Source organism: Diabrotica virgifera, chromosome 2 (assembly GCF_917563875.1).
Source record: "Diabrotica virgifera virgifera chromosome 2, PGI_DIABVI_V3a".
In the NCBI taxonomy this organism is placed as follows: domain Eukaryota; kingdom Metazoa; phylum Arthropoda; class Insecta; order Coleoptera; family Chrysomelidae; genus Diabrotica; species Diabrotica virgifera.
The window spans coordinates 260,736,965-260,758,675 of record NC_065444.1 but is presented as its reverse complement, the minus strand read 5'-3'; the positions used below and the strand labels follow the sequence as shown (position 1 = coordinate 260,758,675).

The 21,711-nt window shown below is 32.4% G+C and overlaps 1 protein-coding gene and 1 long non-coding RNA gene across 2 annotated transcripts in view; both read left to right on the top strand.

Moving 5' to 3' along the window:
* Positions 1-9,007: 9,007 nt before the first annotated feature.
* Positions 9,008-9,951, top strand: LOC126880700 (uncharacterized). The gene is made up of 2 exons (XR_007696688.1): positions 9,008-9,714; positions 9,813-9,951. It is a non-coding gene; the product is annotated as an uncharacterized LOC126880700 (long non-coding RNA).
* A 2,707-nt stretch (positions 9,952-12,658) lies between these two features.
* The window catches only part of LOC126879862 (NIF3-like protein 1), a 33,098-nt gene continuing 24,045 nt past the window's right edge, over positions 12,659-21,711 (top strand). The window contains exons 1-2 of the mRNA XM_050643177.1: positions 12,659-13,067; positions 18,092-18,387. Of these exons, the coding sequence (XP_050499134.1) occupies positions 12,721-13,067; positions 18,092-18,387 (643 nt within the window). The 5' untranslated portion in view covers positions 12,659-12,720. The remainder of the gene's footprint in view (positions 13,068-18,091; positions 18,388-21,711) is intronic.

Genomic DNA, 21,711 nt, shown 5'->3' with positions numbered 1-21,711 from the left:
CAAACACACACACATATATTTGCACTAGATTTTCTCCTGGTTAAAAATGTACTGCCACAGCTTGTTCGATTAAATAACCGCAGGTTCAGTTGAAAGTATTTCAATGTTTTCTCTAAACAACTGCAATATTTGTAAAGCTGATATTCTTTGAACAAAAGATTTCTTGCATTGCATCTCATTTCACATATCAATATGAAAAATCTCTTCAAAATACCAAATCTTTCAATAACAAGCAATATTTATAATGGAAGCACTTCAACTGCTGCAGTTGAGAACTGGATAGCAATACATTGTCCATAAATTCCCCATTTTATATACCCATAATATGCACAAGTATTTAACAACTCCTAAAATAGAGTATTTATTTCTAAATGTACTTCTATATTGCAGGATGATTATTATCGGTTATGTTCTATGTTGTTCTGTTCTTTAAATGACAAAATACTAATTAAAGTCAACGTTTTACTTTTTTCCATGATCTTATTTTACTTTTTATCTACATTACAGGTAACAGCAGATTTTATACAGAATTTCAGCACATTTTAAAAGTTATTTTTATAATTTTTTACAAATTTACAAAACTATTTAATGTCAATTGTCAAAATAAAAGATTCCTTTATATGACATTGCTTGCACATGCGCAAATAGAGGAACGAATTGGACAAATTAACGTCTCCTGTTACTCTTGACCTGTGCTTGGTGGTGTGAACAGCGCTTGGCTCCGCGTTCTACGAATACGAGGTCTTTCCTAAGTACTAACGTACCTAACCTACCCCAAATTGTTTTTGTCTGGGTAAGTTGAGCATTAGCTTAATCATTTGAATACTTCTTTCTTTTTTATAGGCTTAATTTGATATATTTTGTTATTTTTCTTTTTTATATATTGTTTATTACAAAACTTGCACTGACTGGCTTTTTGTATTATGAGTAACGAACAGGGGGGTACGTCCCCCCTCAAACCCGTCGAGAACATAATTTTAGATTCCGCATCAAATAGTAATAACGATATTTCAAATAGTAATAACGATATTTCTAACTCCCATAGCCTATCTCAGAACGATAAAACCCATCAGGAACAAAAAATTATCAACCTCTACTCCGAAAAAGATAATGGGCCCTTTTTTGTGTATTTAGAATCAACAAACATAGATACGAAAGTAGGTTCGTTTAATGGGATTAAAATTGCTAGAGATATTTTCAATTTAAAATTAAAAGATATTCGAAAAATACATAGTAAAGGCCTTAATCGAATTGCAATTGAATTTATTAATTTTGAATCAGCTAATCAATTTTTAAATAATAAAACTTTGTTAGACAAGGGTTATAAAATTTATATTCCCTTTAATTTTGTTACTTGTAAGGGTATAGTTAGACAAATTGATCTAGAGATTGGTGACAAAGAATTGTTGGATTGTTGCAGTACAGGCTCTGACATCGAAATACTAAATGTTAGAAGACTCAATAGGAAGGTATTCAAGAATGACGTAATCACGTATGAACCAACAGGCACAGTACTCTTTACTTTTAAAGGTGTAATAATGCCTAAAATAGTAAACTTTTATGGCATGCCGAAACTAGTTAACGTTTACGTAGCACCAGTTACTCAGTGTTTCAATTGTTTAAGGTTTGGGCACACTAAAACAATCTGTAAGAGTAAAGATCGTTGCATTAACTGTGGTGAACTTGCCCATACTGAAGCATGTGAAGTCAGATGCTTCTTCTGCAAGGGACCCCACAAAGCCACTGATAAGAACTGCCCCGAATTCCTGAGGCAAAAAAACATTAAAGAATTAATGGCATACGAAAATATGACTTTCTATGATGCCAACGAAGCAGTCACAAAAACATATGTAGAAAAAGATAAGTTTATTATGTATGCCAGTGACTTCCCAGTTCTTAGGAATAGGAAGTCCAATAATATCCCAAACAATAATGTTAGCATCAACGACTCTGTCACGCCCTCCCAAAGAAGAACTCATAACTTCAAATCCTCCACTACCAAACGCTCATTTCAACAGGTGGTCTCTAACTCAAACAACAAAAGACGAGTCATTCAAAAAGGGTACGACAAGAAAGCTCATGAAGAAAACCTCTTTTTCCCTAATTCACGCCCCGAAAAATCAACATACTCTCCCTCCCAACAACAAGCCTCAACATCATATAACACAAACACAGAAAAACCCTCATCAAACTCTCTACAAAACTTAGCCTGGCATCCCAGTGCATTGCAACATATTCAACATTCTGACTCAGATACTTTATATAATACCAGAAACGCTTGTCTACATTTTCTCAATAATGCGACATTCGATAATTTAAATATTCTCAAAAATATATTATCCCAGACAAACTTGGACTATATGGACCAAGATTCAATCTCAGACTTTGACTCTTTATAACTTCCTATACACCACAATGTCTCACAACCCAAAACTAAAAATAATACAATGGAATATCAGAAGTGTTAATGCAAATAGGGATAACCTGATTAGTCTAATATCCGAAATGGATCCAGATATCATTTTCATCAATGAAACATGGCTTAAGCATGATGCCAGATTTTCTTTAAACTTTTATAACATCATCCGACAAGACAGGGATGATTCATTTGGTGGGGTGGCAACATGCATTAAGAAATCCATAAGGTTTTCGACAATCAAAAAATTCAATTCAGCTCTAGTTCAATACATAATAATTAGTATCAGTAACCTATACCTTATAAATATATATTCTAGTTCAAATATGGCAATCACTGCCACCTTACTAAACGAAATGGTAGAAGGTATACCCTTAAATAATCTAATCATTATGGGGGATTTGAACTCACACCATCCCGCTTGGGATAAAGGGGTATGCAATAAAGGTGGTAAAGTTATTTTTGATTTTTCCTTTGATAATGACCTTACAGTGTTAAATGATGGCTCAGCAACGTTATTTCAAGACTCTAATAAGAACATCAGTGCAATAGATCTTGCAATTGTGAGCAACAGTATGTGTTTGTCGTCTGAGTGGGGTGTTATCCAAGACTGCGGTAACAGTAACCACTTTCCCACATACATTAAATTAAATATAGAGGACCTTAATGGAATAGAAAGACACCTACTTAAACCATACAAAACAAGAAACACTAAAAAAGCTGACTGGAATACCTATTACCAGAACATATTATTAAACAAGCAAAACTTGTCAGAAATCAAAGACTATAAGGATTTCCTTACAGTCATAAACACAGCGGCAGATGAAGCAATCCCTTTCAAAAATTGTGGGGTACAGGGTAGACCCAGGAATCCATGGTGGGACGAAGAGTGTTCCTTATGGATCAAAACACGAAAAGAAGCAATCTCCAATTTTAATAATTCCCCCTCTATAGAAAATTTCATCGAAACAAAACGCATCATCGCTATGACTAGGAGGAACTTAAAAACAAAAAAGAAATACAAATTTAAAAACTTTTGTGAATCCTTAAACAGAGGATCCAATATCACTTACGTTTGGAATAAAATTAAAAAATTTTCCAATTATCACAATAATAAAGTTGTTCATAATCCGCCAGATAATATCAAATTAGAAATATTAGGTAAAATGTCTTCAATAAACATTGATCCCAATTTTAATATGTCATATGATAACCAAGAAGTTGCTCCCTTTTCAATCCATGAGTATAATTTGGCGTTAAATAATAAAAAAGATTCTGCGCCAGGTATCGATGACATATCTTACTTGATGTTAAGAAACCTCCCACTGGCAGCCAAAAACACACTGTTAAGAATTTACAACCTTTGTTTGAGTGGGGGTCCTGTTCCTGTGGAATGGAAAAAATTTAATGTAATTAACATCTTAAAGCCTCAAAAAAACCCTACTTTGTCTGAGAGTTTCAGACCAATAGTCCTATCATCCTGTGTACTTAAAACTCTCGAAATCATAATTAAAAATCGTCTGGATTGGTTTATGGAACACAATTCACTATTTAAAATTAATCAATCAGGTTTCAGGAAAGGTAGAGGGACATATGATAATTTAGCTCTTTTACACTCTACGATTTTAGAAGCATTTGAATCTTCCCAAACGGTATTAGCCATTTTTCTAGATATTAAATCAGCCTACGACAATGTTGAAATATACAACCTTTATAATAAACTTAAAAATTTAAACCTCCCCTTGGCTTTAATCAACCTTATCCTTAAAATCCTACAAAATAGACTTTTATATTCAAGAGCTGATGACGGCAATTTCTTGGGACCATACCAAACTTCTAAGGGGCTACCTCAAGGCTCTCCCTTAAGCACCATTCTTTTTAACATATACATTCATGACCTTTTCTATTTATTCTCTAACGAAGTGAAAATATGTGGGTATGCAGATGATTTAGTGTTGTATATTAGCGGTAAAGACATTCATAGTATGACAAATAAGATCATCCCAGAAATTACAAACACTCAAAACTGGCTAGAAGCTCATGGGTTGTCTATTTCAATTGATAAATGTGAAGCTGTGTGGTTCACAAGAGGTCAACGCAAAACAAACCCCCCTATAATCACTCTTAATAATAACAATAACATTCCCTTCAAAAATCAGGTTAAATTCTTGGGCATCACTTTTCATAAAAACTTGAAATGGGACCCTCACATAGACAAAATTGTACTTAAAGCAAAGAAAAATATCAACATATTGAGAGCATTGTGTGGAGTTTGGTGGGGTGCAGACCCCAAGATTCTAATTATGGTCTTTAATGCTTTGATTAGGTCTCATATGGATTATGGTTCCTTTCTGTTCAGCCCAATTACACAGAAATGTAGCAATAACCTAAATAAAGTATTTTTCGAAGGGCTCAGAGTATGCCTGGGATGCATGAAATCCACTCCGCGCTTAGCAATCTTAGCTGAATCTGCTCAGATTGACCTGGAACATAGAAGTCTAATACTAGCGTCTAAATTCATATCTAAAATTATCAAAATTAACAATCACCCAGTAATAAAGACGCTTCTTAACATACGTAGAAAAATCATAAATAAACCCATTTTCCACAAGGCAAACCTTGTACCTCTTCTTGTAATGGCCCTTGAACATTTTTTCCCTTATCAAAACAAAATACACAAACATCCAAACTTTCCTTGTTATGACTTGGACTTCAACACATTAAGCAATCCAATACAAACGTTAAACTGTAATCTTAAGAAAAATGAATCATCAATCAAACAAAAATTTTCAATATTCACCCAAAAGTACAATAGGGATTTCTCCTTTGTATATACTGACGCCTCCAAAAGTAATGGGAGAATAGGTTTTGGAGTCAACATTCCCAACATTAACTTCAAGTTTTCTTCTAGGCTTCCTGGTGAGTTATCTATAACAAAAGCCGAAAATGTGGCAATTTACCAAGCAATTAAAATCATAATATCTAAAGACATCAAGAAGGCTATTATCTTCTCAGATTCTCTAAATGCTATATCTAAAATTAAAAACCCTAAAATATCAGCCACTGATGACTCAATCTCCCTCAAAACAAAAAATCTCATCTTATCAGCATATAAGAAAGGTTTTGACATTTTAATCTCATGGATTCCAGGACATTCTGACATTCCTGGTAATGTAGAAGCTGATTTACTAGCCAAAATAGGGACAGGCTTAAATATTCCGTTGGCTATGTTATTAGACTCCCAAGATATTCTAAACTCCATAAAGGAAAAAATTATTACTAAATTTAAAATCAATTGGGAAGCCATGCTGCGGAGGAAAAACTACCAGTATATGAGAATGCAAACCTCTTTTTCCTTTAAGGCATGGTTCTCAACCCTAACATTTAAAAACAGAAGACATATCACCACAATAATAAGAATGAGAACAGGTCATTGCTTAACTAAACAACATCTTTTTAAAATCAAAATAATAGACAGTCCAGCATGTGAATGCGGAGTAGTGGAGGATTTAAACCATATTTTCTTTGAATGCCCCATTAATGTTATTCCCAACATGGATTTATACACAATCTTTATTTCAATGAAATTCAAAACACCAATCTCAATAGATACAATCTTAATATCCCCTAACGAAAGGTCGGTCAGTGCAATCTTACAGTTTCTTGACTATAATAAAATTAATTTGTAATTCATGATGCTCAACTTTATTTTAATATGTTTAATATTTTTGCCTTCCAGTTTCTCCTCTGTGGCGTTCCTATTACCATTTGTTTACAATCTGTGTTTGTGTTTCCTATTTGTATATAACACCTTAACCTCAAATCTTTAAAAGTCAGGAAAAAATGCTACCATCTCACGCAAATGTCAGCGGCCCTGATATGGTTTAGAACCAGATTACATCACGGTCGCCAACAAATAGTGCTGGCGAATCGCCTCGTAGCGAAGCCATAAAAAAAGAGAAGAAGAAGAACGTCTCCTGTTTTAAACTGTGATTCGGTTCTTCAATTCAATAGATCCGCTAGTTGTCCATGTCGGATTCACCGAATCCGGAGATTCGGAGAATTAAAATTGTATATCTGTTTGAATTTTGAATGAAGTACTTTTTCTTTTTACTTTATATTAGTTATATCATAACAGTCCCTGTACACATAACAAAATCAATGAAATTATAACCCAATTGAATAAAAAACCATCTTATCATTTATATTAAATAATTTCTGGGTTCCATCCATTCCATATCCATTCACACCACATCCTTGGAGAATAAAATCCTTTTCACGAGTTTTATGTATTAATTGTCTTTGTGGTTTATTTATAAATTCAAAAACTACCCGAAAATAGCTTGTTTTCAAAAACGACCCTGTATATACAAGGATCTACAGTTCGAGCGAGTCTCGTAAATTCCACGATTTCGCGCAATCGTACTTGAGACACTGTGTCAGCTGAGGTGTTTGAACAAAGATAACAAAACAACATGCTTTGTTACGTATTTAAAAAAAACTCTCCATCATGCATGCCATGAGAAAAGAAAATATAAAATTAATTTCATCCTTATCGTGTCTCAGATGGCATAGCTACTTTTGCTATAACTACTCAACGCTTTGCTACTCTACCTACCTACATAGACCAGGGCGCATCTGTAAAAATATTAGTACATTTGGACGTTGAGAGGTGACTCAAATTTTTTTGCAGAAATTGCTTGAAAACAACTTAAATAATAATATTTAAGTTATCCTCCCTCTCAAAAAGGTCCGGAACATTGTTTAAATAATCAAAATGTCAAAAAATGAAGGAAAAATTCGATTTTTTTCTTCGTTTTTTGATTATAACTTTAAAAGTATTCATTTCCGAGAAAAGTTGTACTGACATAAAAATTTAAAAAATAGTCATCCTTGTTGCAAAATAGCAATAATTGCTAAAAAACCATACAAAAACAAGTATTCGCATTTTACATTTTTCAACCATTTACGCTAAACTTAGGACTTTCATATTTCACCCAGAAAAACTTTATGATACAGTAAAAAAATACTCTAAATTTCATTATGATCGATTCAATATATTTTGCAAAATAAATTTTGCAATCCAGCTTTCGCAAAAAAAATTCATTTTTTCAAAATGTTACAGGATTGAAAATAAAGGAGATAGCAAGTTGAATTTTTTTTGCGCATAGAAGTGTACTGTACCTTTCATTTGCAATTTGCAAAATTAAAATCGATTAACTACCAGGGCGTCAGGAATTTTTTTAAATAAACATTAATTATTGGTGCTACGCGCAGGACAGCGGATAGTTTGCTCTGATTGGGCATTCCAATGACCTTTGATAATGATTGATACATTTTAATTTTTATTACATTTCGATATAAATAAATAAATTTGTTTATTGCAAAATAAAAACACATACTCTATCCTTTGAAATAACACTTTTTTTAGCAAAAACTTTCTTTGTTCATATATTTTAACTTAGAGAATAAAAGTTTATTATTTTTAAACATATGCAATTGTTTAAACCATATTTCACAAACAATAATAAAATTAGTTTGATTTTTGTGGAATTAAAATATTAAAATACTACAAAATATAGAGTAAGAAAATAATATATTAGATAAAGATTGGAAGAAATTTTGGTGGAAATCAACTTGTGTGAATCGAACACCGCGGTCCTGCGCGTAGCACCAAAAATTAATGTTTATTTAAAAAATTTGCTGACGCCGTGGTAATTAATCAATTTTAATTCTGAAAATTGTAAATGAAAGGTACAGTACACTTCTATAAGCAAAAAAAAATTAACTTGCTATCTGCTTTATTTTCAGTCCTGCAACATTTTAAAAAAATGATTTTTTTTGCGAAAGCTGGATTGCAAAATTTATTTTTCAAAATCTATTAAACCGATCTTAATTAAATTTACAGTGTTGTTTTACTATATCATAAAGTTTTTCCGGGTAAAATGTGAAGGTCGTAAGTGTAGCATAAATGGTTGAAAAACGTAAAATGCGAATACTTGTTTTTGTATGGTTTTTTTCGCAATTATTGCTAGTTTGCAACAAGGGTGACTATTTTTTAAATTTTTAACCAATTCTATATTGTAGGAAATTTAATTACGCAACTTTTACGTCAGTACAACTTTTCTCAGAAATGAATAGTTTTAAAGTTATAATAAAAAAACCAATACAAAAATCGAATTTTTCCTTCATATTTTGAAATTTTGATTATTTAAACAATGTTCCGGACCATTTTGAGTGGGAGGATAACTCAAATATTATTATTTGAGTTATTTTCCAGCAATTTCTGCAAAAAAATTTGAGTCACCTCTCAACGTCCACCTCAAAACAGATGCGCCCTTGACTAACATACAATTTGTATTATTTTATCAAAAAACAAGCATCTACAAACTCTGCAAATTGTATATTGTATTATTTTGCTTTGCATTTTCATATGGAAAAACCGCGGTAATTATCTTGAACTTTTTTTGAACAAGGTGCAATACTTAGGTAATATTATTATTAATAAAACAAAGTATATTAAAATACAATGTTAAAAACTTTAATAATATTTAAAAACTATTATATCGTTGATTGAGGTATTGCGTATCTCCCAATACCTCAATCAACGATTATATTATTATAGTATACATTTTATGAATCAGTAGAAACGATTAGGTATATTTAAATTTGGTAAATTATAACTCCACTCGACAGAGCACGACCACACAACTCAAAACATATTAAAATACAATGTTAAAAATTTTAACAATATTTAAAAACTTTAATATAATATATTATAGTATACATATTATGAATCGGTAGAATCGATATTTAAATTTGGTAAATTAAACTCCGCACGACCACGCAACTTAAAATACAAGTACGCAAATACGTGAAGCGTGGCTCGAAATCGTGGAATTTACGAGACTCGCTCGAACTGTAGATCCTTCCTTGTCCCTGTACTTACTTAGACTTAACTGGACTTCATGCCCCGCGCCATAGAGAAATAACAACAAGTTATTGTTGTTATTTCTCTATGCCCCGCGCACTCTAATAAAAAACATGTAATCGTATTTATTTTCCTTCCATTTTGTCAGAGGCGCTGATGTCGGCATTGTGATTGGTGGAACATGACTTTTGACAAATCCTGCGCTATCTGTGAATCTGTGTTCAGTGTTCGTGTTCGTTCGTTCGTTGTCGTTCAGTTATTTTATATGGTCGGTTATGTGATGTGTTTGGGTAACCATAAAAAGCTGATCCTGATCTGATATTCAGTCGTGTTTTTTGATATTTTGTAATCGAGTACCTTTCTAAAGGTAAGTTTTTCTGATTGTAAGGTAGAGATTTTCTGATTGTAGGTACTGTTTATCCAACAGTTTTAAAATCCACATTTTATTTCGCGTTTTGTTGTTAGGTCTAATGGCTCCCATCAGGTGTTGTGTGCAGACGGTGGAAAAATTCAACGAGTAAACATATATTTAATCCAAATTAAATACTCATATTTATATGTAAAATGTCACATTATTGTATAAATAAATAATTAAGAAACAAAAGTTGTTTGTGTTGTACCTTTATTGTCCACTTGAACATTGGCGTAGTTAGGGGGGGGGCAGGGGTGGGCACGGCCCCCCCCAGAATTCTGGTGGCCCACCCCAGAAAAAAAACACAAAAAAAAAAACGAAATTTGTATTTAGTATTATAACTCCCCACCACGGTCTGCGAAAAAAATTTTTTTTGAAGTTCGTGCTTCCCATTCTTCCGATTCAAGACAAGATTTATTCACAATCAATATAGGCAACCCACATTACAATCTCGGATGAAGTCGTGCTAGGTATACGCAGACACCAACATGACGCAACTCGCTATACTATGCGCCAGTCGATTTAGCCGGGATCTTGCCTTAACAGCAGTGTTGCCAACCTTTGTCAACCAATTTACCGTACCTGTAGTCCGAAATTACCGTATTTTGCGTCGTATTACCGTACATTATTTTAAATTACATTTGGATATTTTTGGCGTAATAATATGTTACAGTATGTCCGCAGATTGAGTTTACAAGAGGACAAATGGACCAAAAAATGAAAGATACGAAAAAAAGTCATTCTTGATGAAAATTTTTGCTTGTTGAGAAAATATCATTCACCATAAGAAACTTTAATTTAGTTCTACAGGGTTGGTCAAAAATACAAAAAATATCATTTTGCGCAAGAGTAAAAATGCCGTATTTTGCAAAATACGAAAAAAAGTAATCCTTGATGAAAATTTTTGCTTGTTGAGAGAATATCATTTGCCATAAGAAACTTCAATTTAGTTGAACAGGGCTATAATCAAAAATACAAAAATTTGTCCTCTTGTAAACTCAGTATACATAATATTCTTGTCATTTTCTGTAAATAGAAATTATAGTGCATTTGATATTTAGTTTTTTGTAGCCAGTATAAGCTAATAAATTTAGTTGTTGTTGATTCGTGTGCAAATATTGCATTGGCTAAAGTTTTTTTTAATGGCATCGAAGCCTTATATGTGCACTTTTCACATCCCGGTCATCACGCCAACCTGCAAAAGTTATTAGATAGCCTTGGCGTTAAAGCGAGCCGTGAATTGGGCAGTCTATCAACAACTAGATGGAGTTGTCGTTTTGAAAATTGCAAAGCAGTGCTTATAAACTACGAAACCATTAAACTAGAGTTAGAAGAAGAAATCGCCGAAAATAGAGATAAGCAATCCATAGAAGCGATAGGGCTATTGACCACAATAACTAAACCTGAATTTGTAGTTTCTTTACATATACTCCATAACGTACTTTCTATAATTAATGTTCTAAATAAATGTTTCCAAGACACAAATACTACTCTTGGTCAGGCTAGTGATCTAATAACAAGTACTATTGAAACTTTTAAAGGTTACAGATCTGAGTTTAAAATTTGGCAAGATATTAAACAATTTGCTGAAAAACACGAAATTTCACTGGAGCCTTTAAGAGTTTCAAAAAGAAGACGACAGCAAAATGACTTTTTTACTGAGTCATATAACGGCTAAAGAATACTGGAAAATTAATATTTACTACCAAGTTTTAGACAATATAATAGTTAATTTTACGAGTAGATTTGAAAATTTACCATTAGCCACATCAGTTGATGCATTTTGTAAATTAGATATGGAGAATGCACAAGATTTCGTAGACAATTATAAAAATATATTGAAAATTGATACTTTCTCTTTAAATGCTGAAGCTGTGGTTATGAAGAATATGTTGCAACTAAAAGGACATGAAATAAATATAGATAATATACAGCATATTAAAAAAGAATATTATCCCAACCTGTATAAACTGTTGCAAATTTCTAGAATATTGCCAGTAAGTTCTTCTAGTTGTGAGAGGAGTTTTTCAGCTATGAGGAGAATCAAAACTTGGCTAAGAGCTACTATGATTCAGGATCGATTTTCTAATCTCTCAGTAATACATATAGAAAATGAAATCGTAAAAAATAAAATAACAGCTGAAAAAGTTTTATGTAAATTTGCTGAAAAAAATAGGAAATTAACTCTTGTTTAGACAAGAGTTAATTTCCTAGAAGCATGTTTCTGTAGCAAAATTATAATAAGATGTATATGTTTTACCTAAAATAACATTATTATAATTACTTATATGACATGTACCTATACCCGTTACTAAAAGAATTGGTTTTTTCATTTTTATTTTTGTAATTTTATAAAAAGAACCTTTGTAAAATTATAACTTGTATTCCTAATTAATAAAGATTTTAAGTTGTAAGTTTAGAAAATGGTTTCTGTTCGTGTGACTATGTATATGATCAGGTAAAAAAAAAAAAGCAAAATTGGTGATTTTTTTAATGAAAAATGGGCGTGGTGCTCAAAAAAATTTTCGCCTCCCCGAGGCACCTGCGGCGGGCTTTTTGGGTCCCTTAATCATACTTCAAGATGCTCAGGGAGCCGTGCCCCCCCCCCCAAGCTCAAAGTCTAACTACGCCAATGCACTTGAATAAAATATTAAATATTGGAAGTACCGTATGGAGGCTATGATGTACCTAGCCTAGCATGGAGGCTAGATTACGCCACTCTTCCTATCCAATCAACAACAAGAACGTTTAAAATTTCACACCTATCATGTCGAAGCTACAGACCACTTATGTGGAGGCCAGATTTGTAGTATCCTTCCATTTAACCAGGAGCTGAGATGGCGCTGAAATACGTGTCATGTTTTTTAAAGAGTAAGATCGCATTCTACCAAATCACACAACACTTTTTTCTATGCTGGACTTAACCTTACTTTGTTTATTGTTTTGTTAAGCTTAAGCTCGATGCTACTTTCTAGACTTAGTTCATTAAATCGGTATAAGAATTTAAATATAAAAACTTATAATAATTACCAGTGCTATTTTGTAAAATATATCCAATCAAAAGCAATGGCTGTTACAATAAATGATGCAGTAAGGATATTAAAATCCATTGCTCCTTTAAATTTAGCCGAGGGCTGGGACAACGTAGGTCTTTTGGTAGAACCCTCAGAAAATAAAACAGTTCGTTCATTGTTATTAACAATAGATTTGACTGAAGATGTGGTTGAGGAGGCAATTGAAAATAAATGTCAATTAATTGTAGCCTACCATCCAAATATTTTTAAACCCCTCAAATCCGTCAACCAAGAGTAAGTTTTAAGTTTAATAATAAATAATCATTTCGTTGTTGCTTTTAAGTTTAAGTATATGCACGTAAGTTAAGTACATAAATGTTAGAATATAATTTTTTTATTATCCCGGTTTTTTATAGTGTTCTCCGCCTTCCGGTTTCCAGCTTCCTCAGTCATTCCATTTGCCAGGTGAAGGTTCTTTTCCGACATTGTCTTCTGAATGCCTCCTAGAAAGGATTGTTTCGGCCTTCCTCTCTTCCTTCGTTCCCTAGGTGTCCATTTTAAAATTTGTTTTGGCATCCTATTGTTGTCTGTTCTTTCTACATGATCATACCAGATCAGTTGTCTCCTTTGGATTTTGTCTATGATGGTTGACTTGACTCCTATTAAATTTCTGATTTGGTCATTTTGTATTCTTTCAAGCCTTCTGAATTTCAATTAAAAATAAATCAATAAAACATGACATAATATTTAAAAAAGCAGACAAAGGTAACACTACTATTGCTATTCGCAGTGTGCAAGTACTCGCAAGGAATACACGAAACGATCGTGCGCGAATAGCGGAGAAATATTGCAACTATCTTAAATAATTCATATTGTCAATTAAAATTGTCAAATTGACGTACATTTCATACCTATTGTCATTTAAGAAGAAAAATTATATATTGCTTCACAATATTGATATGATATGCAATTATTATATAAAGGTAAATTTACTTAATTGTATTTTGCTTGCAGTACTGTACTTTAATAACTAATTTTATTTATTACATACAATTGTTTACGTTTTAATATAACACAACCTAAATCTTATTTTTTTATTCTTACTATTTTTTTTGTACTATGGCCTTGACAATTATCCAGTAACCAGGACCATATGACTGGCCAATATAATTAAAAGTGCGAATAAAAGTGCAGAACGAAGAAACCAGGTGTTGCTTTTCCGAACTTGCACGGTCCCAATAGATAAAAGAGACTATAATAATAAAACAATAGAATTTTTAAATAACCAAAATAGTATAACACTAAACAAAAACCCCACAGAAAAATACTGAAAACAAATTAAACTAGCCATTGAAAATTCAAAATCAATATTAAATCCATTAGAATAGAAATACATTAATATTATGAAGCCACAACAACCACAACCTCCTAAATTATACTCTTTTATTAAACTACACAAACCTGGCCACCCAATAAGGCCTGTAGTTTCTTTTTATACAGTTCCGTCATATAAACTTAAAAAAACTGTCAGATATTATTACAGAATACACTAAATTTTCACCTAAATTCACCGGAAAAAATACACTAGAACTAGTTAATAAAATACATTTTGAATTGCCCAACAACTCCAGACTAATTTCATTTGATATAAAAAATCTTTTTCCTAGTGTTCCTCCTACAGAAAGTTTTGTTTTAGTTAAAAATCTTTTAGACCATAATAGTACAAATCCGATCATTACATCCGAAATTTTACACCTTCTTGAAATTTGCATAAATCAAGATTATTTTGAATTCAATAATCAAATATATACAAACAACAATGCAGGACTTATTATGGGTAATCCTCTAAGCCCATTGCTATCAGATATATTTATGAACCGCCTTGGAAAAAGCAATTTCTAAACATCCCATATTTAAACAGTTCTTATATTGGTGGAGATACGTGGATGATATACTAGTATGCTTTACATGAACTAACAGGCAACTTGACCAATTTCTATCATACAGTATCATATTTTTCAATGGAAAACAGTGAAACTTATGATTTTTTTAGTACAAATATCTTTAAGATTATGGAATTATGGATTATGGAAAAGCTTTAAAATGGCATATTACAAAGTTTGATATACTCATTTGTTGTTAATATAATTGCGAAAAAGGTCGGAATTTCAAAAAAAATTATTTTCGCAATAACTGTTGTAAAAATTAGTGTACAGGTTTGAAATTTTTGTCAATTGAGGGTTCTTTGGTGCTTAATATGTGATAAAAATTTCAAAGCGATTCATTCAATTGTTTAAATTTTATTCGAATTGTTTATCTCAGAGAGCATTTTTTTTGCAATAACATAAGTCAGACAAAAATGATGTTAGAACCATTCCACAGGTGTCAAATGGAAGAGCATGAGCTATATTTTCAACTTGGTTTAAAAAAGCGAATAAAAAATGCATCTATTAATAATAAATAATTATGCAAAAGTGTCGTAAATCTTTCCTTATAAACTTTTTGATAACTTTTTCCAAAAAAATTAACTTTTTTACCTTGTTTTAAGTGCACAACTACCAAGTAATGTTATTTATATCATAATTGATAAAATATTGTAATAAATATATAGAATTTCTTATATAACAAAATAAAAAGTTTATAAGGAAAGATTTATGACACTTTTGCATAATTATTTATTACTAATAAATGCATTTTTTATTCGCTTTTTTTAAACCAAGTTGAAAATATAGCTCATGCTCTTTCATTTGACACCTGTGAAATGGTTGTAACGTCATTTTTTTCTGACTTATGTTATTGCAAAAAAAATGCTCTCTGGGATAAACAATTTGAATAAAATTTAAACAATTGAATGGATCGCTTTGAAATTTTTATCACATATTAAACACCAAAGAACCCTTATATGACATAAATTTCAAAGCTGTACACTAATTTTTACAATAGATATTGGGAAATTATTTTTTTTGCAATTCCGACCTTTTTTCGCAATTATATTAACAATAAATGATATATCAAACTATGTAATAATACGTCATTTTAAAGCTTTTTCCATAACCTCAAAGATATTTGTACTAAAAAAACATAAGTTTCACTGTTTTCCATTGATTTGAAAAAAAAAGGGAAAAATGCCATTTTTTGACACTTAATTGTTTATAACTAAAAATGGCCGCCAGATCCTACGCAGGAAATAGTTACAATTTGCTCTTATAAGTATTACCTGTCGAAAAAACGCTTCAGTACCCTGGCTGTTCGAGTGTCATGGAAAAACCTTATTACCCTGGACTAATAGAAACAGAACAGAATAAGTCCGTAAACTTTCTAGATGTAACAATTACCAGACCAGACTACACAACAAACATGAGTTCGCTGTATATCATAAACCTACCCAGACACACAACTATTTATACACAATGCATCATCCCATCTACACAACACAAATTAGCAGCCTACCATAGATACATAGACTATAGATGCTATAGATACATATACTTCGTCCAATTTACTTACCGTTGCACTTCATCCGCGTCATAGCTTGTAACATGATACCAACACGAAATATTTAGGCGGTAGGTGTGTTCTTTTTTAGTGATCATTATGATTCTAAAAAAGAACACACCTACCGCCTAAATATTTCGTGTTGGTATCATGTTACAAGCTATTACGCGGATGACATGCAACGGTAAGTAAATTGGACGAAGTATAGACTGACAGAAATTCCCATGTCAAAAAATAACTTCCAGATAGAACTGAACATCATTAAACAAACAGCAGTAAACAATGGCTATAACGAACAAACAATTAACAAAATTTTAAACCAAAAACTCCATAAGAAAACCCTGAAATTAGTCTATCCACCACCACAGAAAGTACCCATTACCTTCTGCTCTATCACATAGAGGAAAGTAACCAAACATGGAATAGTGCCCTAATATAGAATTCTTTGATTTCTCTGAAAATATAAATTGGAAGCGCACTACAAGACCATCCTCTATTTCAATCGTTCGCTTTATTATCGTATTCACACCTCTGTGTCAGATGCGCGAACGATACGTGTCTGACAGGCGCGTTTTATTTTATCGTCTCACAGAAAATTTCAAAGGTAAATATATTCAACGAGTATTATTGGTTATTATGCATGAATACAGACTTGTTATGCTATTGAGTATATCAATAGTACATTTATTTTGATATTTTATGAACTTCTGTAATTAAAACATTACGACTTGAAAAAATGTTGATACTAGTTTGAACTAATGTACAAATCCAAATATGGACAGTCGTTGGTGCCTAATTATGGAATAGTGGATTAAGTGTAAGTGGGCTCATTATGATTGTGCTGGTCCAGAGTTTCATACATGGATTTATGATGTCTGCAAGTGAATTAAGCTGCTTCTTTCATTTTTCACAATTTTCTTATTTAAATTTATTTGATCTCAGATGTTTATGTCTATTTTTGTTATTGATATATTGGTTTATGCCTATATTCCATATATGGGTACCTATTCCATATTTGGTTACTTATTTGGGATTTTGTTCTTTTGTTCGATTTTTTTTTGTTAATTAAGATATTCAATAGAAGGCTTTTAATTACTACATAAAAATGTATGACTGATGTGTCATAACATTAAATTGTTTTCATTTCCATAAAGGTATTATTTTATATCCCCAAAACAAAATGGTATTCCATAATTGGCGACTTTCCTCTATACTGGCAAGATAACAACAAAAATAGCCAGATACATAAAAAAGAAAGGAATAACACCAGCTTTCAGAACTAACAACAACTTAAGCAAATATATTAAGAACAATAAGAAAACAACTACAAACTAACAAAGTGGTGTTTACAAACTAACTTGTGGTGACTGTCCGAAAACTTACATCGGTCAAATTGGCAGAACCTTTGATAAACGGATAACAGAATACAAAAGGGCTTTCAACAATAGAAAAACAGACACCTCTATATACGCACTTCACCTTCTAGATTCTAGATCATAATCATTCTTTTAATGAATGGTTTCAAATTCTACATATTCAAAATAAAGGCCTTAAGCTATCTTTATTAGAATATATGGAAATTAATAAATTGAAAAATACAGATATAATTCTGAATGACCAACTCGAGACAAACAGCTCCCCACTCCTCAACCTCTTCAGTTAAAGACTTTAAATAGGCAAACACATAGTAAACTAAATCACTTGAGAAAGGCACTCTGTCGAAACAGATGTAGTCACATAGATATAATAAATTTTGTGGAAGTATAGAAAACAAACGTTTTCAGTGTTTTATTGTTAAATGTACCTAATTGTTTTATTTGTAGACATTGGAAACAAAGAATTATAATAAAGTGTATCAAAAATGATATAGCAGTATTTAGTCCTCACACTTCATGGGACTCAATGCGTAATGGTGTAAATGATTGGTTATCTACAGCATTTGAAGTGGAATATAGTAGACCTATAACTGTTAATGCAAACGATTCTTCTGGGCGAACTGGCATAGGAAGGTACATCACATTACAATCTGCCATATCATTGAAAACTGCTATAGAGTTGGTCAAAGACCTCATAGGACTTCCTTACGTAAGGGTTGGTAAGGGAAGGAAGAGGGATTTAGGTATGTTTATTTTAATATGATGTTTTTCCATTGCAAAAATCAACTAAACTTGGAAAGGGTAAAAATACAAAAATTGCTATTAACCATGTTCCTTGTCTCTCATGTAGAATAATACATACATATATAGGGTAAACTGGTCCATAGTGGGAATTTCACGAACCTGACTATTTTATCGACGCGGTAGAACTATATTTAAGTGTGTGTGCTATCTTAACAGAGTAGAGCCGCATCCGAATCTCCTGTTAGTTTTTCAATTGGTACTGTGCGTTTCGATATTTTGGAAATTCAGGTGAGTGATCAGCTAAACTTTTTTATTTTCATCTTCAGATTTTTTCGAATAATTTGCCGAAATGTATCCCTTTTAACTTGAATTTGCTATGGATATCTGAAACATACATAACCTCAATATCGCACGATTCTGTTTAAACCTAGATCTACCACTTGGATAAAATTTTTGGCCATTTATATTTTGATGCGCCATGGTCCATAGTGGGAAAAAAAGCGGTCCATACTGGGATATGGTATCATAATGCGGTCTATGCTGAAATATGCTAAAACCTGCTAAATATCTTCATTCTTTGCAGAATTGAATATGCCGAGACATCCACGATCTCAACTGTCAGCAGTTTTCGAAAAAAGCCGAGAGGATCATGAAGTAAATGCAAGGTCTATGCATTTTGCAGTAGAAGACGTTGTAGAAAATCAAATGACATTGATGAGTGCATCCAAAAAGCATGGTGTAAGCAAGTCAGCTCTACAGCGGAAAGTGAAGAAGTTCAAATTAGCTAATGAAGGTAATGAAGAAAACACAAATGATTTTGGATACGGACGCGAGCTGCTTCTTTCCATTTAAAAGCTATTATAATAGAGGAGTTGATGACTGGATGCTAAATCATCCTGCCGTACCTATGACCATTTATGATGTTTGTAGTGTTGTTGGTACCGCCTACCCTAAAGCATTCAGTCCTGTCAACATTCTCAATGGATTTAAGAAAACCGGCATAGCACCCCTGAATTCCCAAATTTTTTCAGAGAGTGATTTTATGTCATCGTATGTCACTGATAGGCCCGAAGAAAATGAAAATGGTAACGAAAATAGCGCTAAAGAAAATGTTCAGATTGTAGAAGATGTCTAGGATGAAGAAAATAATCAGGATGTAGAAGAACCATGACATGTCGGCCCAATTAGTGGCCCATCCAATATAATAACCCCTCAGCAAATCAGGCCACATGCCAAAGCTGCTCCTAGGAAAAACCTTAGGAAAAGCAGAAAGAAGCTACAGTCAGCAATAATAACAGATACTCCTGTAAAAGACGCCATAGAGGAACAGCATAAGGAAAGATTGGCCAAAAAAATACTTTCAGACTAGAAAAAGCAGAGACCTAAAAAAGTTAAACGGCAAGTTTTTAATGACGATATTAGTTCGAACCAGTGATATGGGAGGGAGTGGATAGGACCCGAGCAATCCTGCCTGTATTTACTAAATGGGACCACTTGGTGAGACGCACAATATGGCGGCGGGCAGGTCCGGATTCAAATTAATTCAATAAGTATTTACGATTTTATTTGGGAATACGCATCGAGTTAGATTAATAAGTTATTTGAAATAAAATTAGTTTAATTTTTAGTACTTTTCAAGTACACTTTTAATAATAATAATAACATAATAATACAATTTATTAAACTAAAATAAAGAATATGTGAAATATAAGTTTTGATCAATCCAAACCCCTAAGCATTTGACATACTCAGAGAAGGGTATCAGACACGGGCGCCCATATAAAAATTTTCAGGGGGGCCAGACGTGAAGATGCTGCACATTATATTTTGTGTGCTCTGGATAACCATATATAGCTAACAGCAGCCGAAAAGCCAGGGGGGCCACGGCCCCCCTGCCTACGCCCCCCTGCCTACGGTATCAGATGTTCATTTAGTTAAATACTGTCAGGTGTACAATACGCCTTTAGTTTTTTCAAGATTCAAAACTAGTCTTGAATTTAAGAACCAGTTTTCCACTTCCGACTTCAAAGAGGTTTACTTCTTTAGGTGCGATTGAGAGGGAATTTTTATTATGCCACGCGCATGCTCACACATACAGTATGGAGTTAGTTGTTAAATCTTTCAAGTTATGTATGTATCAGCACAAGTAAGATATGGAAATAACATATTAGTGTTTTTAGTTATATTTATTATAATTTTTATGTTTTTGGATCTGTCTTCCTCGGGAGTAAGATAATAAGTAGGTATTATTAAAACATTTTTATATTTATACTTCACTTGATCTATTTGTCACCGTGATTTCGTAGAGCATTCGACTACAGATCGAGAGGTCCCGGATTCAAATCCGGAAGATTCATATTCCTTTTTTTAATTTTTGGTATTGTTTTAATACAAAATTTTTGAAAGTAGTAAGTATTAAAATTAGTTTAATATTTAAATAAAATACAAATAAACTGCTTAAAGTATATTTATTTCGTTGAAATCAGAATAACAGAAGTATAACTTGTTAGTTGCGTACAAAGTACATGTTCTTTTTTATTATTATTCATAAGCAAGGACGGAGGGGCAAGTCCCTATTATGCACACAAACAATGAAATTATATATAGTCCGTCCGTTATAACTCTTCCCATGCGGTACGATTCATTTTCAATCAAATTAAGTCAAAACATAAATTGAAACGAACGTCCATGTGTATATACATTTTGTATACTGTATACTATATACTACACACATCGGCGTACGTTTCACTTTCTGTTTTGACTTAACTTGATTGAAAATGAATCGTAACGCATGGAAAAAGTTATAGCGGACGGACTATAAGTAACTTACTAGTAGATAATAAAAAAAAACCAAAAAAAAATAAAATTCGGTTGAAATAAAAAACAATATTTCGACTGTTATAGAAAATGGTCCACTTTACTTTTAAACGTGTTGGTAGAAGAGGCCGAGACAATGTTATCACTAAGGTTATTCCAGCTCTCGAAAAATCTATTTAGTGGAAAGTTCTGTCTTGATCTTGTAGAGAAGTTCTCTTTTTTAAGTTTAAACTGGTGACCTCTGAATCATTCATCTTGATTTATGGTAAACATTTGGTTGAGATTTCCGAAATTGAATTTTAATCTTTTAAATGTGATAATTAAGTCTCCACGTTGTCGGTAAAGTTCAAAAGAAGTTAGGTTGGTCATACTTAAGTCTCTCTGCATAGGGGGGTCTTCTCAGTTCCAATGAAATTCAAGTGGATTTTCTTTGAACGCTTTCCAACAAAGTTTTGTCTCGAATCAAATCAAGATACCACGTTCCACCAGCATATTCCAGAATCGGT